Source organism: Mobula birostris, chromosome 31 (genome assembly GCF_030028105.1).
Source record: "Mobula birostris isolate sMobBir1 chromosome 31, sMobBir1.hap1, whole genome shotgun sequence".
NCBI classification, from domain to species: Eukaryota; Metazoa; Chordata; class Chondrichthyes; order Myliobatiformes; family Myliobatidae; genus Mobula; species Mobula birostris.
The window spans coordinates 3,784,965-3,810,952 of NC_092400.1; the positions used below are offsets into that span (position 1 = coordinate 3,784,965).

General features: G+C 41.2%; 1 protein-coding gene across 1 annotated transcript; it reads right to left on the minus strand.

Moving 5' to 3' along the window:
- On the minus strand, positions 1-11,662 carry LOC140190769 (phospholipase A2, minor isoenzyme-like). Its single transcript, XM_072247603.1, has 4 exons — positions 11,629-11,662; positions 11,373-11,532; positions 10,556-10,680; positions 1-116 (listed from the first exon to the last, which is right to left on the minus strand). The coding sequence occupies exons 1-4, from the start codon at positions 11,660-11,662 to the stop codon at positions 1-3; spliced, it is 435 nt and encodes a 144-aa protein (XP_072103704.1).
- Between the last annotated feature and the right edge of the window lie 14,326 nt (positions 11,663-25,988).

Here is a 25,988-nt window from a genome sequence, read left to right on the forward strand (position 1 = left end):
CTATTTGCAGCGAGATTGACTGATGCCTTTATTCTCAGGGTTGTATTTTGCTTTCGAGAAGCAGATGGCCGCATTTCGATCACATTCACAGATAAACTTCTCACAGTGACTTTTACCTGAAAGGAAGCATATTGAAAATAATCCATTATATTAATGATACAGTATTTGCCTTGGATTATGAAAGAATGAAAGATAATTTTAAATTTTAATATATTTTGATAATTCAACTTCCATCTATATATTATGTGTAACATTCTAATCTTTATATAAATGTTCTGTAAATCATTTAAAATACTAATTGTAATTTGGGTTTTTAATTTCATTGTGATGACCTCATCATTTCTAGAGTCAATGGATCCTTTTAAACTGATGTCAGACTTGTATTGACATCAGAATAACACATCCTATGAAGATCTACACCACAATCATAGCTGAGTTATTGTGGAAAAGATTCTAGAAAAGTCCCTGGTGACCCCTAGCCCTTCACCACTGAGTGGCTCCAAGCAGCAGCCTTGGATCTTGCCTCTGACTCTGAGGTTTCAGTCCCACTGCAGTGACATTAACACAAACTGCAAGAGTGATATTCCACTGTGCTCCTGAGGGAGAAGTGACTCCATCTCTCTCCTGACTGTTAAACTGAGCATATTTTTCATCTGTCTGGTGAGGAGATTGTATGTAACAAAAGAGCTTGGGAGAACCTTCTTTTAATGTGATCAGAATTGTCCTGCAAATATCAGCTCAGATATTTTATCTGGTCATGGTTCCATTGGGATCTTGCTGCAATCAAACTGGTCACAACATTTCTATTGCATTCTGTAAAATGCTGAGGTGAAGTGATGCAAAAATATTCCTCCTTTTATTCATCTGAATCCATTTTCTGTGGGTGAATTTTGAAACCACAGCAGGGATCACAGGACAGATATGAAGAGGGTGTTTCCTGTACTGATGGGAAATAGAACCAGGGGTCACTGGCGCAGATTAAGGGCAAGCCATTGAGGGTTCAAACTGGGGGAAGATCCTGTGCCAGGGGGCTGTGGATGCCATGAATTCACTCAAAACTGAAGCTGATTGAAATTGATAAATTGGAGGAATCTGGGAATATTGAGATAAGTCAGGAAAAATTGTTGAGCAAGAAGATAAACCTATATCTTGACAAATAGTGCAGCAGGCATTCAGAGCCAAATATTTACTCAATCTACTATTTCAAATGATTTTTGATGGTGTCAGTGCTACCAGACGGTACTTACTCATCAATAATGCTCAGTTCATAATTTGCTCTCTGCATATGATCCAGCAATATCTGGGCCCTGACCACTAGCTGGTGAGTAACATTAACAACACACACGTGTCAGACAATAACCATCTTCAAATAAGGAGCGTAATTCAGCCATCTTTCACGTCCCTAGAGTCGTAAAGGTTTTGCAGCTCTGAGCCAGGCTCTTCGGCCCAACTCATCCATGCTGACCCACTGTCTTTCTATGCTATCCCATCTGTCTGCACTTGGCCCAGATTCCTCTAAAGCTTTCCAACTATCTTTGAAACATTGTAATTGTTCCCATCTCCTTTGCACCTTCTACATACCCAGCAGCCTCTGGGTGAACAAGTTGTTCCTTTTAAATCTTTTTCTACTCCCACGTTAAACCTAGACCTCTAGTTTTAGACTTTCCTGTCTTGGAAAACGGCTGTGATTGTTTATTTTATCTATGCCTCTCATAATTCTCAGGTGTGTATAGTCTTCCTTGGATTGGTTACCCTTTATGTCCCATAAGCTGCCTCAGGAAGGAGTTGTCCAGTATTAAGGATCCTCACCACCCAGTACATGCCCTCTTCTCATTGTTACCATCAGGAAGGAGGTACAGAAGCCTGAAGGCACACACTTCAAGAGCAGCTTCTTTCTCTCTGCCATCTGATTTCTAAATGGACATTAAACTTATGAACACTACCCCATTACTTTTTTAATTCCTTTTTTTGTACTACGTATTTAATTTAACTATTTAATAAACATATATGTAATTACTGCCATTCAGTTTATTTCTGTATGTATCAGGAGTGGAGAGAATGAGCAATTTCAAGTTCCTGGGTGTCAATATCTCTGACGACTTAACCAGGTCAGTACATATCGGTGCAGCTATAGAGAATATAGAAACATAGAAATTTAGAAACATAGAAACACAGAAACCCTACAACACAATACAGGCCCTCGGCCCATAAAGCTGTGGCGACCATGTCCTTCCCTTAAATATTACCTAGAGTTACCCATAGCCCTCTATTTTTCTAAGCTCCATGTATCTATCCAGGAGTCTGTTAAAATACCCTATCATGGGTCTTCCGCCTGTAGCTCAATGGAGTGATATATAAATGTTGTGGCTGCCTTTAATCCCTCCTTTTCCCCAGTCTAAACTTTGAATTATTCAACTTTTATTTTTTGGATCTGGGAGGGAAATAGTGGTCATTATGTCGTATCCTTTAAGAAGTGGAAAACAGCCTTTTGAACCCAGCAATGGAAAGGGAAAAACATCGAAAGAAAAATCAGAAGATATGCCTGCCTGGGCTGAGCGTTTGCAACGTGCGTTGATGGGTCTCGACAAGGAAATAGACAATAACACTTCTGAGTTGAAGTCGTTCCGACAGAGTTTACAGACTATTGAGGAAAATATTGTTTCCTTGAATACTGAGTTTAAAGAATCGAAATGTCAGATTGCGGATATTTCAACCCGATTGGAACAGACTCAACGCAAAATTGTCGATTTATACGCAAGGTTGCGTAGGAATAACATTCGTATTGTGGGTCTTCAAGAAGGCTCCGAGAATGGGAATTTATTGGATTACTTTGCCAATCTGTTTCAATCCCTGTCCTGGATATTCTATCTCAGCCTCCCGATATTGAAAGAGCTCACAGAATTTTCACTTCGTCAGATAAAGCTCGACCAATTTTAGTCAACTTTCTTCGCTTTAAAGTTAAAGACCAAATCATAAAATGTGAAAGAAAACAGAAAGTTTTTAAATTTAACGGTTCCGAGATCCGTTTTTATGAAGATTATCCATGGGAAGTTATGGAACAACGGATCAAATTCCTATCGGTCATGAAGATCGCTCACGAAAAAAGACTCTTTCCATCCCTGAGATACCCAGCGAGATTAAAGTTATTTCCTAAAGATTCAACCCTCGTGTCTTCTTGGATCCCCAAGCGGCATCGGATTTTGTCAACTCTATTGTGGAATCGGCTGATGTATGAAGGATATTAGATATTTCTGAATAATTTTCTGAAAGAAAACAGGCTTTGAAGATTTCGGTATGCTGAAGATATCCTTTGATCGATGAATTACTTAAAGAAGAGGTGATCTTCTTGGTTTGACTAAGAATGACTTTTTTTAAAGACTGTTTAGTATACGGAGTGTATTAATACAGTGGATAGATTGTGAACTGGTTTGATTATCTGTTTCTATTTTTCTTTTTCTTTATTAATTAAGTGATAGTTTGCTTACAGTTTATATAGGCTTTTTTCTTATATTGCGGAGTGTTTAGTAATAGATAATTAGCTTTGGTTCTTTTGTTAAATAAGGTAGTAAGTTAAAGAATAATGGCGCTGCTTTTCTCTCTTTAGAGATTAAACTCTTTGGGTTAGTAGTATTGCTTTGGCATCTTTGGAGACTGTTTTCGCATTCCCTTAGTTTATTTTCAATGATTAAGTATGAACATCTTTTTCTTTGCTGGGCTTTCTTATCTTAAGGTTACGTATTTTCGTTGTTATGGGGAGGGGGGAATTGGGAGAAAAAACTTCTAATTATTATTTAAATTGAGCAGCACGCGGAATTCCATTCTTAAGTCTTTTCTTGGGGATGCGTTCCGGCCTTTCTTTCTTTTGTCAGATTTCCTTCTTTGGGGATGGTGGGAGGTTTGGGGCTATTTTTGTATTTTGGGGTTTCTTGTGGGTTTTTTTTCCACACACACTTTTGGTATTTTTTCCCCATTATGGAGTTCCGGAGCATGCGCGTTTTCTATTTGGTTATATTCATCTCCGCCATCTTTGATTAGCCCGCGTGTTTGTTGTATTTAAGAATAATATCCAATGGTACTTAAACTGATAAACGTTATTAGTTGGAATGTACGTGGATGGAATCACCCTATTAAGCGAAAGAAGACATTTAAAGTTTTTAATCGATTCCAGCCCGATATAATTTTTGCTCAAGAAACGCATATCAGAATGGGCAATCAAAATAGATTTTTTAAAACATGGAAGGGCCTTCAATACCATGATACTTGTAAAAATAAAACAAAGGGAGTATCTATTTTTATTAAATCTAATTTTTTTTATTCAAGAAGACATTGTCTCAGATAATAATGGTAGATTTTTAATTATTAAAGGAACAATTTGTAATAGAAAAATTGTCCTAGTTAATCTATACAGACCTAATGTAGCTGATCCTTTTTTAAAAAATATGTTTGGTTTATTACCAGACTTAAGTGAATATATGCTGCTGACAGGAAGTGACTTCAACTGTTGGTTAAACCCTTTGATTGACAAGAGTTCAACCAATCAGCAGCTTCCGAGTCGTTCGGCAACACTTAATAATTCCTTTTTAATTGATTATGGTTTGATAGAAATCTGGAGAAATTTACATCCTAATGACAGAGATTATTCTTTTTATTCACATATTCATAATAAATATTCCAGAATTGATTATTTTATAGCTGATTTCCGATTTTTGTCCAAAGTCCAGAAATGTGAATATGATGCTATTGCAGTCTCGGATCATGCACCCTTAAGCTTAACTTTTGAGTTAAATGATGTTAGTAATGTAAACTTGCCTTGGCGCTTTCCAAAGAATTTATTACAAAGTTCGGACTTTGTCAAATTTATAGAGATTCAGATAAAAGATTTCTTTCTTCTTAATAATACAGGAGATGTCTCGAAATTGATTATATGGGATACACTTAAAACATATTTGCGAGGTCCGATAATATCTTATTTGACTAAACTCAAGAAACAGACAAAAATAGAGTTAGATAGAATTTCAAAACTAATTAAAGATCTGGATAATACTTATGCAGTTTCCTCTAATGTTGATTTATTTAAACAAAGGGTTGAACTTCAATCACAATATAATTTACTATTAACTTATCCTATTGAAAGAAATTTGCTTAATTTAAAAAGTCAATTTTATATGTTTGGAGATAAAAGTAACAAGCTATTAGCGTCTCAACTTAAAGCAGTTAGAGCTAAAAGACAAATTTTAAAAATTCGTAAGGGAGATGGTAATTTAGCTTGTAATTATGAAGATATTAATAACATTTTTCAAGACTATTACAGTCAACTCTATAAATCTCAGTTTCCAGCTGCCTTTTTACAAAAGATTGATTTTCCTAGAATATTTGTTGAAGATCAGCAAATTCTTGATGCTCCTTTTACTGAAAGAGAAATTCAGAAAGCTATTCTTTCAATGCAGTCTGGTAAAGCTCCTGGATTGGATGGTTTTACTGTAGGATTTTATAAAAAATTTGAACATTTGCTTACTCCTTATATGTTGGAAATGCTTAAAGATTCTTTTCTGCTAAGAGAGTTACCTTCCACATTTTATGAAGCTTCTATTTCTTCAATTCTTAAGAAAGATAAAGACCCTACTGATTGTGCTTCATATAGACATATTTCATTATTAAATGTGGATGCCAAAATTCTTTCAAAAATAATGGCTAATCGGATGGAGAATATACTAGCTAAGATTATTTCTCTGGATCAAACAGGTTTTATAAAAGGCCGTTATTCTTTTTCTAACACTCAGAGACTGTTAAATATTATCTACTCATCCCTCTCTAAGACTCCCCAATGTGTTGTTTCTCCAGATGCTGAAAAGGCATTTGATAGAGTTGAATGGAAATATCTATTTAAAGTTTTAGAGAAATTTAGCTTTGGTACTAATTTTAATAAATGGATTAGATTGATATATAAAAGCTCTATTGCCACTGTTATCACTAATAACTGTAGATCCCCCTTTTTCCAACCTTCCCAGGGTACGAGACAAGGATGTCCGTTAAGTCCTCTGTTATTTAATTTGATGTTGGAACCTTTGGCTATTGCACTTTGTGAAGCTAAACATATTCAAGGAATTTCTATAAATGGGGCTATTCATAAGATCTCCCTTTATGCGGATGATCTTTTGGTTTATGTTTCGAATCCTGAAGAACCTATTCCTAGTTTAGTGAAATTATTAAATGAATTTAGATTGTTTTCAGGATATAAGTTAAACCTGCATAAAAGTGAATTATTTCCTTTAAATGATTCTGCTTCTGTATATGATGACATTCCTCTAAAAGTTACGGATTCGTTTAAATATTTAGGTATTATCATCACTAAAAATTATGGAGACCTTTATAGAGCTAATATAGTTCCTTTAGTGGATTTTATGAAGCAATTTTTTTGTAGATGGAATCCACTTACACTTTCGTTAGCAGGTCGAATTCAGGCACTTAAAATGATGATTTTACCAAAATTTTTATATGTATTTCAAAATATTCCTAATTTTCTAACTATGAAGTTTTTTGATCAGGTTGACTCTATTATTTCATCTTTTGTTTGGAATAATAAAAGACCAAGAATTGGAAAATGTCATTTACAAAAATTAAAAAAGGATGGAGGTCTTACTTTGCCTGATTTAAGAATGTATTACTGGGCGGTTAATATATGTTATGCGTGTTCTTGGTTATATTGGACTGATAAAAAGGGACGACCATCTTGGGTTGATGTGAAATTGAAAATTGTGAAACAATTTCATTTAACTTCGTTATCAGGAGCTCCTTTACCTGTACAATTAGCCAAAATTTCTATTCTAAATATAAATCCTATGATTAATCAATCATTACGAAGCTGGTACCAGTTTCGTAAGTTTTTTAATCTTAAAAAATTTCACCTTTTTAGTTTAATTTATCAAAACTATTTATTTAAGCCTTCACTTAGTGATCCTACCTTTTCTCTTTGGAGGAATAAAGGAATTTTTTCCTTTATGGACTTGTTTCAAGAAAGCCGATTGATGTCCTTTGAGAAATTAGTAACCAAATACTTTCTCTCATATTCACATTTTTGCAATATCTTCAGGTCAGACATTTCTTACAAGAATATTTAAGTAATTTTCATATATACAAGACTCTGACCTGTTAGACATTATTTTAAAAATGAACCCTTTAGTGAAACGTTTTATTGGGAAAATTTATAATTTACTATTACAACGAGATAACTATTCTCTACTTAAGATTAAGCAAGATTGGGAAAGAGAGCTTAACGTGACCTTGATAACAGAAGATTGGTTGCGAATTTTGAAGCTGGTTAACTCTTCTTCGAATTGTGCCAGTCATTCCCTAATTCAATTTAAAATTGTACATCATTATTATTTGACAAAGGAGAGATCGTCTAAAACATTTCCTAATGTAAATAGTCAGTGTGATAGATGCAAAACTGAGATAGCTATATTGACACATATGTTTTGGTCGTGTTCGGTATTGAAACAATTTTGGAAATCTATTTTTTCTACAATTTCTAAAGCTTTAAAAATTAATTTACAACCTAATAAATTGACAGTTTTGTTTGGTATAATTCCTCAACATATTCATGGTATTTCTATATCAGACCAATACGTAACTGAATTTGTCACATTATTGGCTAGAAGGGCTATTTTATTGAAATGGAAAGATGCCTCTGCTCCCACTTTGATACAATGGTTCTCTCAGGTGATGTTATGTCTTAGTTTGGAAAAAATTAGAAGTCGAACTTTTGATCCCAGATTTGACTTTGAGAAAAGGTGGGGTTCTTTGGCCCGTTATTATCATTTGATTTGAGTTAATAAAGATGGTCCTTTTCTGATGCTTGGGTAAATGGATTTGGTTGGCGGATTGATGTCTTTTTTTTATGGAAGCTTGCATGGCATATAGCTTCGGGTTTGTGCTCCAAATGGGTTTTTTTTTCCCGTTTATTTTTGTTATTAGTGGTTCTCTTCTGTTTTAGTTAGTAGGGGATCTTTTTTTTCTTTCTTTCTTTTTTCCATAAAAAAAGGTTTAACATTTTGTTTCTTTATTATTCCTGATATACTGTTCAACTTGGTTGATAGTTTAACTCTTATTCTACATATGGATATGTTGTCTTGATTATTTTGATGTATTTTTCTCTGTTGTTGATTTTCAATAATAATGAATAAAAAGATTTAAAAAGAAAGAAAGAAAATACCCTATCGTACCCGTCTCCACCACCGCCGCCAGCAGCCCATTCCACCCTCTGTGTAAAAAACCTACCCCTGACATCTCCTCCGTACCTACTTCCAATCACCTTAAAACTGTGCCTTCTCGTGCTAGCTATTTCAGCCCTGGCAAAAAGCCTCTGACTATCAACACGATCAATGCCTCTCATCATCTTTTACACCTCTATCAGGTCACCTCTCATCCTCCGTCTCTCCAAGGAAAAAAGGCCGAGGTCATTCAAACTATTCTCATAAGGCATGCTCCCCAATCCAGGCCACATCCTTGTAAATCTCCTCAGCACCCTTTCTATGGTTTCCACATCCTTCCTGTAGTGAGGTGACTAGAACTGAGCACAGTACTCCAAGTGGGGTCTGACCAGGGTCCTATATAGCTGCAATATTACCTCTCAGCTCTTAAACTCAATCCCACGATTGATGAAGGCCAATGCACAGTATGCTTTCTTAACCACAGAAGGCAAGACAGCAGCTATATTTCATTTGGAGTTTGAGGAAATTTGGTTTGTCAACTAAAACGCTCAAAAATTTCTCCAAGTGTTCTGACTGTCTGCATCACCGTCTGGTATGTGGGAGGGGGCTACTGCACAAGATCGAATTAAGTTGCAGAAACCTGTAGAATTAGTCAGCTCCATCATGCGTACCAGCCTCTGTAGTATCCAAGGCATCTTCAAGAGCAATGCCCCAGGAAGGTGGCATCCATTATTAAGGACCCCATCACCCAGGACATGCCCTCTTCTCATTGTTACCATCACAGAGGAGGTACAGAAGCCTGAAGACACACACTCAGCAATTCAGGAACAGTTTCTTCCCCTCTGCCATCCGATTTCTAAATGGACATTGAACCCATGAACACCACCTCACTACTTCTTTATTTCTGTTATTTTGCACTACGTGTTTTACCTCAATTATTTAATAGACATGTGTATAAAAGAAAAGCACCTCGTGCTTTCCCGGCATATATGATGAATAAACTCTTCTTGGGCTTCCAGCTGGGTATCGGTATTGATTATCACTGATGTTTTGATGACGTCAGATATAATTGATACCTGTACTTAGCTAGAAGTCCAAGAAGAGTTTATTAGACATATATACTTAATGTTACTCATATTTTTTCTGTATATTTATTTATCATGTATTTCATTGTACTGCTGCTGTAAAGTTAACAAATTCCACAACATGTGCTGGTGATATTAAACCTGATTCTGATTTGGATTCTAATTATTTTTCTTAGAACTCACTCACTTTGTATTGCAGGTGTCTCGTTTGGGATCAGACGCTCTCCTTGCATTTATCATTTTTATTCAATTTGGGTAACTGAGTCAGCACAGGATTTTCTCTGTCTTTCAGTGTAGTCGTTGACTTGGGGGTTAATGTTTTGCCTGGGCTCCGGGGCTGTTCTGAATTCCTATGTGCTCCAGGGTGTATGTCAGGGGAACTGTCCAGCCCCTCTTTGCTCAGTCATTGTGGGCCCTTGTCTGGTGAAACTCTGTCCGAGTTCTTCTGTGTACCTGAGCGATTTCTGTTTGTCAGGATTCTGCATAGCTTGCCTGAGTTCTTGTTAGTTTTCTTGCTTACTTTCTGTCTTAAATCTGTTGTTGTGTTTGAATTGCCAGAGTCTCTGTGATTTTGCACTGGGGTTCACTGGTGACCCTCACATATAATTCACCAAGATGCGTTAACGAGTGGTTCCAAGAGCAGGTCAGAACTTAAACATCCCATAAGAAGTGATTGATGTCTTACTGCCTGAAGCCTTTCCACCATCAGCCAGGAGTGGGATATCGCCCCAGTACCTGGGTGAGTGCAGCTCCCAAACACAGAAGGAGCTCGTCATTACTAGTGACAAAGGAACTGATTTCATTGCAACTCTGTCTGTATGGATGGCAGGAAAAACAAAGCTTTTCACTGTGGCCTGTTACCTGCGACAATAATAAACCAAATGAAATGATCTCTAGCAATATCCACTATCAGCATTCTGTGCTATTGTATAATTCAGCAGCCAGTGTATCTCAGCTAAATCTCCCAGACCAATAGCCTTTACCATCTAGAGAGACAGAGATCAGCATCACATACAGGTCCCTGCAAGTCTCACACCATCCAGACATGGAACATAACCTGTTCCTCCATCATCACTGGGTCTGAATGCTGGAGCTTCAGCACAAGAGCATTGTGGGAGAACCATCACCAGGGCAACTCCAGTGGTTCAAGATGGCAGCTCACCAGCACCTTCACAAAGGCGATGAGGGATGGACCAAAGTTGCTGACCATGGAAGCAGAGATAAAATTAAGGCAATCAGGCACTCTCCGATCATACTCACTTGTACATTCGAGTTTCCCTTTTGAGCAGCTGTACTTGTAATGTATCATTTTGGGTGAGTAGACTATTCTGCACTTCTCTTTTTCCTTAGCATCTTCATAACACTTGTCATGGGTCTGGCAGCACCTGTAAAATCACAGATAACGTTTAGTAGAAAACTCATGGACTAGAATTAACAGAACACTGTTACAGCAGCCTGCAGTGTCACACACTTCCCATGTAGAGCTAAGAGTCAGGAGGTGATCTGAGCTGAGGCAAACTGAGCAGGCTCATATCGTACCAGGGAGTTGGGGAGGAGCTTCACAGTGGGACGTGGAATCAGGATCTGTGGAGACTCAGGCAGGAATGTGGAAAAGAATTCCTCCAAGTGACATGACCACAATAGACCTGAGAAGGTGACCAATGTTTAGTTTTTCCCTTTTTCTATGGATTGTGTGTGTTCAACACCCAACAACAAGCAACAGACTGATCGACCAGCTGGTTGCCCTCTCTCCTTCCCTTCCTCGCTCCCTTACTAACGTAGCTACTGTGTCATGGTTCTCTCTTGTGCTGCCATGATCGAACCCCCTGTCCAATCCTCCAGAAGGACAGAATCCTCCCTGGGAGCAGCTGGCTCTGTCCTCGGTGTGTTCCACTAAACAGTCCTGAACTCCTGTACAGACCGGTGGCACTGCAAACCCAACACTATCCTCTGTACCATCACTGGGACTTCAGTGAAGATGCAATCCTGCTGCCTCTGACAATGAATGAGAAGATTTCCCTGTCCCTGGACTCCAACGGATGGTAACTGGCTCTGTAGAGATCGTCTGTCCACCTACCGGTCAAGGTCATCCACTGGTGTCCCAGATCCACCAGGTCCACAGTAACAGCCGTAGTCATTGAATCTCAGTAGTGGGCTGACGCCTGGTATGACGCATGAAATCATATTACTGAATTGAATGAGGTTCCTGGACTCAATGGAAGCACTCTCAGCACCAGCTACATCCGGAGAGAGAGGAACAGACAGACACAAACAGGTTAGAACATGAAGCAACCAACATCAAGGTAAGTGTCACTCGAGGAGAGTCTCCTTACCTGAGAGCAGAAGCAGGACAAACAGGCCCAACATTGTCGTTTGCTCTTCCCTGTCCTGGAAATCACACTTGTGAGGTTCAGTCCCTGGATTTTATATTGGGAGCTGATAACATGGATAAGATAAAGACAAGCTCTCATGTTGATACAGCTGGTCTCTATTTGACTGAGCTGGAGAGACAGAGCCAATCCTGACTGCTTCCGACTCTTCTCAGTGTGTGTGTGTGAATTTACATGTATATGTGTGTGTGCGTGTCCACGACTGTGTGTCCACATGTGTCAATTTACATGTATGTGTGTGTGTATGTGTCCACGTATGTGTTTGAGTGTGTGTCAATTTACATGTGTGTGTGCGTGTGTGTGAGACGGTGTTCTATTTTGAGTGTGTATAACTACCCCAAATGTGATCATGATGGGTCTCAGTGATTGAAACAGAGACACTAAACAGAGTCCACGACAATGGGTGATGGGCTGGAATTGTCACGGCACGAACTCTCGATAATTGGTATTAGAGTATGGAGAGGATATGGTGACCACCTCTGAAAATGAGACGAGTCGCTGTGGGACTTGCCCTGTGAGTTCCATGAGGTGGTGTTCTTCCTGGGGATTGGTGACTATGGTGGTGACCCCATCAATAAAAGAACCCCTCCCACCCTCCTTCCTCCAGATCCACTTTCCAGAGAGTGCTTGGGGACTGAATCAACAGAATCCCCTGTACTGAAATACAAAATGCATTAATTTCTGCACACTCTCTGCAGATACTGAACACACTGTGCCCCTTCCAACTTCATTGCTACAGCGAGGGATGATTTTACATTAGTGCTGCTGTGCAGACCCACAGGGGCATAAATAGACCCTTGGGGCCCCATTCTTCACATTAGTCTAACATAGTTCTGAGCGATCTCATGTGTGACCACCCACACTCTGTATGCTAGAACACAGTCACAGGCAGTACATGTATGTGATGATACTGGGTGTATCCATTTTATGATGATTGCTTATGAAGACATGTAGTCCTCTTTTATTGTCATTTAGTAATGCATGCATTAAGAAATGATACATTATTTCCTCCGGTGTAATATCACAAAACACAGGACAAACCAAGACTGAAAAAAACTGACAAAACCACATAATTATAACATATAGTTACAAACAGTGTAACAATACCATAACTTGATGAAGAAGTCCATGAACACAGTAAAGTTCAAAGTCTCTCAAATGTCCCGCATCTCACGCAGAGGGGAGAAGGAAGAAAAATTCTCCCTTCCATGCCCGACCACGGTCCGACTCTGAGTCATCCGAAAATTTCGAGCTCTGATCAGCTGTCCGACACTGAGTGCTGAGTGCCATCTCTGTCCGAATGATTCGACCTCCTTCTCGGTCGCCAAAAGCAGGCAAGGACGGGATTTTGAGGCCTAGCCTCCGAAAGATTCCTGACCGCACAGTAAAGACAGCAGCGAACGGGCGTTTCAGAAATTTCTCCAGATGTTCCTCTGTGCTTTCCCATCCATTCTCCGTCAAATCAGAATTGTCCACGGCCCCTATTTAACGATACGATATCATTTTTCACCGGAGAGCTGCACACGCGCAGGCGGGCTGCCATCTTCTCCTCCCGCCAGACAAGTTTATTGTCCTAAACTTAAGACGAGACCTTAAGCCTTAAAGTTATAGACAGCTACTAGCCTACTCACTTGAGAGAGGTTATACTGTAGCAATCTATAAGTCAAAGACTAATTTACTTATCTATTTTGGTCTCTTTTCTGAATGGGTTCAGCTGTGAATAATCACTATTTCGAGTGGTGGGACCACCCCTCACAACCAAGGAGGGGATACTTCCAGCTAACGAAGCAGATTAAACATCATTATTTTATTCTTAAAGAGCACATTTACTCTCTGTAGTAATTCCAACAGAGATTATAATTCTAAAAAAGATTTCCAGACACAAGTACCATTCTTACAAAAACTTTGCCATGAGTTGCAGAAAAACATGTCAGGGCCACAGAAAGGAGGCTTTCCGTAGTTGTAAGTCTCGGGCTGAGACTGAGGAGAAGATTCTATGTCTTCATCTCTGTCAGTCCTCACAACTCCACTTCCTTCTAAACTTTATATCCATTTTATTGCCATTCATCTAAATTCACCTCATTGGCCTGTGATGTTTTCACAACTGGATTTATCAGGTCAGATGGCAGGACCCTTAGATTAAAGTAGACAATGTGTTTTCTCCGGATTGGGTTCAAGTCTCAGGTAGGTTCCTGTCCCTGAACCCGCACATTATTTCTCAATGGGATACGGAAGTAGAATCATAGAGAAGTACAGAACAAAAATGGTCCATGCCGAAAACTATTAAACTGCCTACTCCCATCGACCTGCACCGGACCATAACCCTCCATACCCCTTCCATCCATGCACCGATCCAAACTTCTCTTAAATGTTGAAATCGAGCTCTCATGCACCACTTACGCTGGCAGCTCGTTCCACACTCTCACCACCCTCTGAGTGAAGAAGTTTCCCTTCATGTTCCCCTTAAACTTTTCACCTTTCACCCTTAACCCATGACCTCTGGTTGTAGTCTCACTCAACCTCAGTGGAAAACGCCTGCTTGCATTTACAATACCTAAGGACTAATAATTTTGTACATCTCTATCAAATCTCCTCTCAATCTTCTACGTTCTAAGGAATACTGTCCTAACCCATGTAATCTTTCCTTATAACTCAGGCCCTCAAGCTCCAGCAACACATCCTTGTAAATATTCTCTGTACTTGTTCAACCTTGTTTATAACTTTCCTGTTAGTAGGTGATCAAAACTGCACACAATACTCCAAATTGGGCCTCACCAACATCTTATACAACTTTCTTTATGACCCTATCAACCTGAGAGGCCACTTTCAATGAATTATGGATCCCTTTGCTCCACCGCACTCTTCTGTGCCGTACCATTCGGTGAGCTGCCTCCTAACCCTGCACCGGAAGATCAAACGCTCTCTTGAACTCAACCACGAGTTGGTGTAAGGACTGAGCTGTAGGGGGAACCTTGTTCTCACAGAGCGTTGAACAGGTGAATGGGGTCCGAGTGATTTACCATGTAAGCTAGTTTACGTATGCACATCATCACTGAACCGACCTGGCTGGGCTTGTAAAGTCAGCTCACACTGGGTCATAAACTTCCTGCAGCCGTTAGGGTCACCGGAGTATCTGCCTGGTGGAGGGATGCTCGGCTCTGATCCAGAATCAGCTGAAGCAATGGCTGAGACTGTGATGGGGAAGATGTGGGACATCCCGGAGTGGGATCATCGGTGCTGAAGGCTGTAAATTGCAGGCTCTATCCCTCCAGAAACGTTTTTAAGGTGAAAACATACGTAAAAGAAGTAAAAAAGCTTTTTGCTTGCCATCTGGAAGATGTCGACTATGGGAACGTTGTACGCTGGCACCATCTTGACCACCTTTTTCATGTTCTGAATTGATAGAAAGTGGGTGAGTGATCCATGAGTTTCAAAGGAGATTTGCCAAATTCTGAGATCCTATGATTTAGTGAGAGTAAAGAGAGAGTGAAAGAGAGAGAGAGAGAGAGAGAGAGAGGAGAGGGATAGAAAGAGAGAGTGAGTGTGGAGGAAAAAGAGAGCAGATGAGGCTGAGTTTCAAAAATGTTCCTTGAAGCTTGGCAGCTTTTGAGATTCTGTGATTCAGAGAGGGTGAGAATGAAGGTTGGATAGAGACCAGACAATAACAGAGATGAAGAGCAAGATAGGGATTTTGAATTCACTCTATGTTTGATGAAATAGACTGTGACCTAAGGAAAATTACTATTTTTTAATCTCAGACAAAGTTGCTTTGCTCGTGATGAGCTAAAGTTGGGAGGTGTTTTACCTTTCCTTTAACTATGATATTCCAATCCCTTGTTAGTTATCTGAACTATAGTTGGTGAAAACAAAACATGAACTGGGTCATGTACAATTCAGGAAGATATAATAAAACTCACATGGATTTGGAATATTGGCTCAAGGCTTTACAAATAGACAATACTGTTTTGGTAATTTTGCCAAATAGTTTGGGACCATTAGGAGGAATCATAAATGCTGTTTTCCTCAATAAGAATGGGGTTATTTTCTGTTTCTGACAAGCTGAACCAAACATAAATGGTCAATATTCCTGTTCAAACTGATCTTCTGGGGCAAGAGTTTGCTGGGAAAACTACTACTTATTTTAACTTAGTTACAGTAAGGAGCAATCTTTGTCTGGTACAATGCAAATGCACAGATCTAGTGATCACTTCTTACATATCACATGCAAATAATCAATAAAACTAAGAGCTGGAACACTAACTAAAAATGTGATTTGAATTGCTGAGTTTGTCAGATAGCAATAATCTGCAGCCTGAGAACAAAGGATTATAATGGAATAAAAAGGGAAATGAGGGGGCTGTGAATGAGTTGCCAGACACTGTTGGGTGGCAGATTTGAAGTTCAGCTGTCTGTCCCTGTTCCCGAGTAGAAACTTTGAACCTCACCCAAACAGGGTCAAACATACAGTGGTAGGTTGGGGTAGGGAAAGGGGACGTTCTGAGATTTGGAAGCCCAAAGCTGCATCATAGAATGGAAACTGCAGGGAGTGAAGAACCACATCTCTTTCTGTGTATTGCAGATGAAGTAATTCTGCGAGTATTGAGGGGAAGTGACAGGGAAGAATGGAGAGGGAGGTGATTAGTCATTAATTTACCAGGTTCCATGGTGGAACATCTGGTCCATCAGGACTCAGAGTGTCAGTCTACAGTGATCCAGATCAGAAACATTGAATAGGCTCCAGAGCATCAGTCAACTCTCCCATCCAGGATGGGCAAGTTCATTCCGATCACGTAGATGGACTGCTTCAAGTATCAGCAGAGTTGTGTCTCACATGAGAATATTTCTCCTGTTGTTCCTTGTGCCACCTCGGTCAACATAATGTCTTCACTTCCCTGGTCTTCTCCTGGCCTGGTCTGCCCTGATCCTTCAGGCTGTATTCCCCATTTGTCCCCAGCAGTGGAGAATCAGAGGGACGAAGTGAACATTCATCGTTAGTGGATGGTCTGGTGCCCCAACACTGCATGTGGGACTGGGAAAAGGTTGAATCATGTGGCTACACTCTCTATGGTTCCTGATGGGACTTCACTAGGTTATCACTGACACAGATGTTGTCATTTGGTTTCCACTCCGGCCATCTTGTCTACCTGGGATTAAACCGTGCTCATTGAGGCAAATCCAGTTTCCTTACCACAGCCGTCTTCAGTGACGACAGGAGAAACAACTCTCTCTCGGGGTTCTCACAGTCAGCAATGAATTGCTCTTCTTTGGTGCAACTCCATCACGTTTTGGGTTGTTTCCAGTGCTCCTTCGCAGTTCTTGAATCAGAATCAGGTTTATTATCACGAACGTACGTCGTACAGTATATATGTCAGATGTCATGGTCAACCTCTCAAAACACTTCATCACAGTGGATGTGAGTGAAGGACTTGATGATCAAATCCTTCATTCATTCTATTGTGGCTGTTGCATTTTCTGAGTATGCCCGCAAGAAAATGAATCTCAGGCTTGTATATTGTGCATATATATACTTCGAACTTTGAAATTTAATAGCTACGTACAAGACTTAAGATCTTGGCTTAAGTTTCGGACAATAAAATGGGTATACCCGATATCATCACATTCACTCCTGACATAGTTTCAGTTCTGCCTCCCCATGTCCTAGGGTGTGGAGTGTGTGTGGTCACACATTTGGATGCTTAATGCTCTGTTAAACTGATGTGAAGATTGGTGCCCTGTGGGTCTCTTTATGCCCCAACAGGGCTGTCAAACTGCTCCTTTGTGATACCCTCCCTCAATTTGACAATAAAGTTGCAAGGGTCAAGTTTTGATCAGTCAGTTTCGTGCTAATGCTGAGATGGGTGAAATTTAGGTTTCATTGGGTGATATTTGTTGGATCTGTTCCCCAACACTCTCTGGAAAGTGGAGCTGGAGGAAGGAGGGTGGGAGGGGTTCTTTTATCGACTGGGGTCACCACCATGGTCACCAATCCCCAGGAAGAGCACCACCTCCCTCTCCATCCCTCCATGACTCTTCCCATTCACACCTGAAAGTTCCTTAACCTTTAGGGCACAGAAAATGAGGCTCCATCATCACTACAGCTGCCATTCTGTGACAATATTCCTCTTACACGTTTGACCCCATTTAGTCGAGGTTCACATTCTGCTCAGGAGTTGGGATGAAGCAGAAAATATAGCTTATGGCCTGTTCAGCCCAATACCTCAAACACCAACCCAACACCCCGGCAACTCCCACCTTCACCCTCATTTCATCCCATTGTAAATCAACATTTTCTCACAAGTCAGCCAAAAAACCCAGTGCTTCAACTTTGGTTGTTTCAGTACAAATTCCGATTCTTATTGGTCAGAACTATTCATTTATGTTCGGTGAGATAAAGCTGAGCAGGTGTGTGCATTTGCATGGAATGAGATTCTAGACCTTCTGCAGCAGAATGAGGGATTTGCATTTTATTTATATCCAGAATGTATGGGGAACTGTTTATATGGAGCTGTACGTGACTGGAATGCAATTCAGATCAATTCCTCTGAATTGATTAGTATAGATAACTGACTAATAAAAAAATTAAGTTCTTATGATGTGGGGAAAGGTTCAAATGTCGTGCACGAGTTTTATACCAGGAATCATTCTACATGATGGAAGACTGTTAAAAGCTTAATTTTTCAGTGAATTGAAACAAGGTCGTCAAAGAAAAAGAAGAATGCAAAATGGCTGTGGCTCAGACACATATCTTAACGTCTGAAATCTGTAGGAATGCTGGAGGTTATTAATCCTACCGACACATCCAGGCACCCCAAATCAAACAAAACTCAATGGTCTTCATGTTTTGTCATTTTCCAATCTCTGGTTCTGAAACCTCTCATGCAACTCGCAGGGCAAGTCTCACAGTGACTCGTCTCATTTTCAGAGATATCACCACATCCTCGCCATATTGTGATACCAATTATCGAGAGTTCGTGCCGTGACAATTCCAGCCCATCACCCCGTCTCGTTCTGTATTCAGAGTCTATGTTTCAATCAGTGAGACCAGCCGTAATCCCATTTTGATCAGTCACACACACTCATAAAGAACACACTCTCACACATGCACACAAACACACAAATGCAGACAGTCATAAACACAGAGACATTATCCTACAAACACACAAACACACACACACAAACATACACACACACAAACACACACACACACACACACACACACACACACACACACACACACAGAAACACACACACACACACAAACACACACACACACACACACACACACACACACACACACACATACACACACACACACACAAACACATACACACACACACACACACACACACACACACACACACACACACAAACACACACACACACATACACACACACACACACACACACACACACACACACACACACACACACACACTATCCACAACAGCCCTAACCTTTGTGTCATCAGAAAATTTACTGACCCATCCCTCCAATTCTTCATCCAGGACACTTATAAAAATCACGAAGAGTAGGGGTCCCAAAACAGATCCCTGAGGCACACCACTGCATGCAGAATATGACCCGTCTACAACCACTCTTTGCCTTCTATGAGCAAGCCAGTTCTGGATCCACAAAGCAATGTCCCCTTGGTTCCCATGCATCCTAACTTTCTCAATTAGTCTTGTCTGGGGTACCTTGTCAAATCCCTTGCTGAAATCCATATACACTGCATCTACTGCTCTACCTTCATCAACGTGTTTAGTTACATCCTCAAAAAATTCAGTCAGGCTCGTAAGACACAACATGCCTTTGATAAAGCCATGCTGACTATTCCTAATCATATTATGCCCCTCCAAATGTTCAGAAATCCTGCCTCTCTGGATCTTCTCTATCGACTTACCAACCACTGAAGTGAGACTCACTGTTCTATAATTTCCTGGGCTATCTGTACTCCCTTTCTTAAATAATGGAACAACATCTGCAACCCTCCAATCCTCCAGAACCTCTCCCGTCCCCATTGATGATGCAACGATCATCGCCAGAGGCTCAGCAATCTCCTCCCTCACCTCCCAGAGTATCCTGGGGTATATCTTGTCTGGTCCCAGTGACTTATCCAACTTGATGCTTTCCAAAAGCTCCAGCACATCCTCTTTCTTAATGTCTCCATGCTCAAGCTTTTCAGTCCACTGTAAGTCATCCCTACAATCACCAAGATCCTTTTCCGCAGTGAATACTGAAGGAAAGTACTCATTAAGTACCTCTGCTATCTCCTCCGGTTCCATACACACTTTTCCACTGGGGTTTTCCTTAATCCTGTCCACTAAGGCCTTCTCATGGTACCTTCTGGCTCTCCTAATTTCATTTTTAAGCTGCTTCCTGCTAGAATTATAATCTTCTAGATCTCTATCATTACCTAGTTTTTTGAACCTTTCGTAAGCTCTTCTTTTCTTCTTGACTAGATTTACAACAGCCTTTGTACACCACAGTTCTTGTACCCTACCATCCTGCCCCTGACTCATTGGAACGTACTTATGCACAACTCCGTGCAAATATCCCCTGAACATTTGCCACATTTCTTCACTACATTTCCCTGAGAACATCAGTTCCCAATTTCTGCTTCCAAGTTCCTACCTGATGGCCTCATATTTCCCCTTACTCCAATTAAACACTTTCCCAACTTGTCTGTCCTATCCCTATCCAATGCTATGGCAAAGGAGATAGAATTGTGATCACTATCTCCAAAATGCTCTCCCACTGAGAGATCTGACACCTGATCAGGTTCATTTCCCAATACCAGATCAAGTACAACCTCTCCTCTTGTAGGCTTATCTACATATTGTGTCAAGAAACCTTCCTGAATACTCCTAACAAACTCCATCCTATCTAAACCCCTCGCTCTAGGGACATGCCAATTGGTATTTGGGAAATTAAAATCTCCGACCTCGACAACCCTGTTATTACACCTTTGCAAAATCTGTCTCCCTAGCTGCTCCGCAATGTCCCTGTTACTATTGGGTGGTCTATAAAAAATGCCCAGTAGAGCTATTGACCTCTTTCTGTTCCTAACTTCCACCACAGAGACTCGTAGACAATTCCTCCATGTCTTCCTCCTTTTCTGCAGCCGGGACACTATCTCTGATCAACAATGCCACACCTCTTTTGCCTCCCTCCCTGTTCTTTCTGAAACATCTAAAGCCTGGCACCTGAAATATCCATTCCTGCCCCTGCACCATCCAAGTCTCTGTTACAGCCGCAACATCATAGTTCCAAGTACTGATCCACACTCTAAACTTATCCGCTTTATTCATAATACTCCTTGCATTAAAATAGACACATCTCAAACCGTCCATCTGATTGCATCCACTCTCTATCACCTGCCTGTCATCCCTCTCACACTGTCTCCAAGTTTTCTCTATTTGTGAGCCAGCCACCTCTTCCTCCATCTCTTCAGTTTGGTTTGCACCCCCCAACAATACTAGTTTATCTCCCACCAATAGCCTTAGCAAACCTCCCTGCCAGGATATTGGCCCCCCTGGGATTCAAGTGCAACCCGTCCTTTTTGTACAGGTCACTCCTGCCCCAAAAGAGGTCCCAATGATCCAGAAATATGAATCCTTGACCCTGATCCAATCCCTCTGCCACACATTTATCCTCCACCTCACTCTGTTCCTATACTCACTGTCACGTGGCACAGAAAGTAATCCCGAGATTACTAGCTTTGTGGTCCTGCTTCTCAACTCCCTTCCTAACCCCCTGTAGTCTGCTTTCAGGACCTCCTCCCTTTTCCTGCCTATGTCGTTGGTACCAATATGTACCACGACCTCTGGCTGTTCACCTTCCCACTTCAGGATATCGTGGATGCGATCAGGAATATCTCAGACCCTGGCACCTGGGAGGCAAACTGCTATCTGTGCTTCTTTCCTGCATCCACAGAATCGCCTGTCTGACCCCCTAACTATAGAGTTCCCTATCACTGCTGCCTTCCTCTTCCTTTCCCTACCCTTCTGAGCCACAGGACCAGACTCTGTGCCAGAGGCACGGCCACTGTTGCTTCCCCCAGGTAGGCCGTCTCCCCCAGCAGTACTCAAACAGGAGTAGTTATTGTCAAGGAGTACAGCCACTGGGGCTCTCTCTAGCCTCTGACTCCTGCCCTTCGCTCTCCTGACTGTTACCTACTTGTCTGTCTCCCCAGGCCCTGGTGTGACTAACTGCCTATAGCTCCTCTCTATCACCTCCTCACTCTCCCTGACCAGACGGAGGTCATCGAGCTACATCTCCAGTTCCCTAACATGGTCCCTAAGGAGCTGCAGCTTGATGCACCTGGCACAGATGTGGCCGTCTGGAAGGCTGGGAGTCTCCCGGACTTTCCACATCTGACACCTAACACAGAACACCGGGTTCACACACATTCTTCCTGTCTGTATTCTACACAGGCAACCTACATTGCCTTGACCCATTATTGCCAAAGCCCTGTTGAGCCAAAGCCTTCCTACTCTGTCTCCCTCTACTCTGTCACATGCTATGTAAAGCTCTCTCCTTTTAAACTCTTCTCAGTGTTCTCTCTGGCTGATGTCCACGCGCCTACACAGTCATTCCCTGATCAAACTGCTGAAGAAATGAGCCTTGAGTACCTGCTGTCTATTTTTCTCTTTTCTCTCATCTCTCTATCTGTATCTCTCTCCCTCACCCTTTCCTTCCCTTCTCTCTATTTCTCTTCATCTCTCTCCCACTCTCTCTCTCACTCCTTCCCTCTTTCTCTCCATCTCTCTCTTTCTCTATCTCTCTCTTTCCCTTTATCTCGATTGCACAGCAGTCAGAAGCTAAAACAGGAGTGAATCTTTGCACATGCTCTCGAAGTCACCTGCTTCTGTTCTCTTCCATGAAAGTACCAGGTGACAGGCATCAGATGCTTCACTACCAGAATCAGGTTTAATATCACCGGCCTATGTCGTGAAATTTGTTGACTTTACAATGCAACACCTGATAATTGCTTAATGGGAATTTGGGAATGGTGCACTGACTTCAGAACAGGGCACTCTGCCTGGAATTTGGAAAGATGTTGATGTTTGACCTACTCCAATGGGGCAGACACCAGACTCATTGCGTTAAACAGCCTGACCACTTCCAGTTGTCCCCATTTGCTGAGGGACATCTAAGGTCCCCTTTAACACTTTCCCTCTTGTCTTAATTCTATGCCCGCTAGTTTGAGAGAAGGCAGCATCCATCATTGAGAATCCCCACCACCCAGGACATGCCCTCTTCACGCTGTTACTGTCGGGGAGGAGATACAGAAGCCTGAAGGCACACACTCAGCGATTCAGGAACAGCTTCTTCCCCTCTGCCACCCGATTCCTCAATGGACATTGAACCCATGAACACTACCTCACTACTTTGTTATTTCTGTTACAGTATTTTGTACTACTTGTTTTACCTTCACTATTTAACAGACATATAGATACCAAATGCCACTCAGGTTAATTCTCTATATTTATTTACCATGTATGGCATTGTACTGCTGACGTAAAGTTATGACATATGCCGGTGATGTTAACCTGATTCTGATTCTGACCCTGCAGTACAACCTCATTAATGTGATCACCGCCGTCTTACTTCTGGTTCAGTGTTGGAAATTCATTTGATGCTCTACTTGTTTATAAGCACATGGGTGGTGGGTGGTGGGGAGTGGGGAGGGGTGGTAATGGAATAGGTGAAGGTTTTGTCTGAGTTGTGCCTGTGGGATGGAAACACTCCAGGAGAAGTCCCAGCCTGTGCTTCCCGTCCTTTGACTGGTTTTCCTCGTTGTGGTACATGTGGTGTGATACAAGAGTGAGACGCCAGGCATGTTTCAATGCTCTCAAATCAGGTTTAATTGATTATAGAAGATACCTGCCCATCACCTTCATATTATGAGTGCCACCAGCAACGTCATTGCAAACAATCTCCGAGTATAATCACAACTGGATTTCCAAGTGCAGCTTCCAATCGTTATTGTGTTTAGACGCCCTGTAAGGAACCAACTGAGCATCTGTTGTGGGCCATCGCAAAGTTTTCATCACCTTGATGTGAACAGATTTTTCCTCAGGTTCCACAGCTGAGGCTTTAAGGAAAGCCTGGGCTGAGGGAATGATTATCATCCCATTTCAATTTATTCCTGGTTGTTCAATTGGATTCCCACGTGCTGCAGCATTGATATTTTAGTGAAAATATCGGCAAAATGGACATGATACTTTCAGATTTTGGTTTATAAAGTAACCAGTATGTGCTTTCATTGGGAGAAAGATTAAAGTGATGAAGAGCTTTATCTTTCTGAGTGGCACAAATAATGTAAGACAGGATAGGGAGTGTTGGATTTCAATCAGATTATTGATTATAGTAACATAGTTAATATGAATAAATAGATATGGCAAAGGGATTCTAGGGCAAGAGGGCACGACTTCAGGATTGAAGGACGTCCTTTTAGAACTGAAATGCGGAGAAATTACTTTAGTCAGAGGGTGATAAATCTGTGGAATTTGTTGCCACACGTGGCTGTGGAGCCCACATCACTGGGTGTATTTAAGGCAGAGATAGATAGGTTCTTGATTACCCAGGGCATCAAAGGGTATGGGGTGAAGGCAGGGGAATGGGGATGGCTGGATGAAGTGGATCAGTCCATGATTGAATGGTGGAGCAGACTCGATGGGCCAAATGGCCTACTTCTGCTCCTGTATCTGATGGTCTCTCTCTCTCTAACCTGCAAAATGAAATACAGGGCTGTGATCAGCTGTTCTCTCTTTGCTGGGTCCATATTAGTTTGTTAGGATTTGCAGCCACAAGTGTGAGGTTAGGGCCCAAGCACAGAGAGAGCGACTCCGAGGCAGATGAACAGATCACTAGTTTTTAGTGAGGACTGTGCAGGATAAAGGACAAATGCGAGGCCAACAGGCCCGTCAGAGAGTGAGAGGCAGTGAGAGAGAGTGAGAGAGAGAGTGTGAAAGACAGAGAGAGAGTGTAAGAGAGTGAGTGACAGAGAGGGAGTGAGAGAGAGTGTGAGAGAGAGAGTGAGAGAGTGAGAGAGACAGAGAGTGAGAGTGAGAGAGAAAGAGAGAGTGAGAGAAAGAGAGAGAGAGAGTGAGAGAGAGTGAGAGAGTGAGAGTGAGAGAGAGAGAGAGTGAGACAGAGAGAGAGTGAGAGTGAGACAGAGAGAGAGTGAAAGAATGAGACAGAGAGAGAGAGTGAGAGAGAGTGAGAGAGAGTGTGTGAGAGAGAGAGTGAGAGAGCGAGAGAGAGAGAGTGAGAGAGTGAGAGACAGAGAGTGAGTGAGAATAAGAGAGAGACAGTGAGAGAGTGAGAGAGACAGTGAGAGAGCAAGAGAGTGGGTGAGAGAGTGAGAGAGAGAGAGTGAGAGAGAGAGAGAGAGTGAGAGAGAGAGTGAGAGAGAAAGAGAGAGTGAGTGTGGAGGGAAAAGAGAGCAGATGAGGCTGAGTTTCAAAAATGTTCCTTGAAGCTTGGGAGCTTTTGAGGTCCTGTGATTCAGAGAGAGTGAGAATGACGGTTCGATAGAGACCAGATAATTACAGAGATGAAGAGCAAGATAGGGATTTTGAACTCACTGCATGTTTGATGAAATAGACTGTAGTCTATTCTTTTTTTAATCTGTAGTTGTTTTTTTAACTGTAGTTTTTTTAATCTTACACGAAGTAGCTTTGCTCGTGATGAGCTAAAGTTTGGAGGTGTTTTACCTCTCCTTTAACTATGATATTCCAATCCCTTTTTAGTTATCTGAACTATAGTTGGTGAAAACAAAACATGAACTGGGTCATGTACAATTCAGGAAGATATAATAAAACTCATATGGATTTGGAATATTGGCTCAAGGCTTTACAAATAGACAATACTGTTTTGGTAATTTTGCCAAATAGTTTGGGACAATTAGGAGGAATCATAAATGCTGTTTTCCTCAATAAGAATGGGGTTATTTTCTGTTTCTGACAAGCTGAACCAAACATAAATAGTCAATACTCCTGTTCAAACTGCTTTTCTGGAGCAAGAGTTCACTGGGAAAACTACTACTTATTTTAACTTAGTTACAGTAAGGAGCAGTCTTTGTCTCGTACAATGCGAATGCACAGATCTAGTGATCACTTCTTACACATGACATGCAAATAAGCAATAAAACTGCTAAGAGCTGGAACACTAACTAAAAATGTAATTCAAATTGCTGAGTTTGTCAGATAACAATAATCTGCAGCCTGAGAATAAAGGATTATAATGGAATAAAAAGGTAAATGTGGGGGCTGTGAATGAGTTGCCAGACACCGTTG

Bases quoted from the DNA above. Each gene is read 5' to 3' on its own strand.
- LOC140190769 (XM_072247603.1), bottom strand. From the start codon at position 11,662: ATGTTGGGCCTGTTTGTCCTGCTTCTGCTCTCAG. The intron at 11,533-11,628 runs GTAAGGAGACTC...CTCCGGATGTAG, and splicing joins TGTCCTGCTTCTGCTCTCAG to CTGGTGCTGAGAGTGCTTCC. The intron at 10,681-11,372 runs GTAGGTGGACAG...GTGATTTTACAG, and splicing joins CCAGTGGATGACCTTGACCG to GTGCTGCCAGACCCATGACA.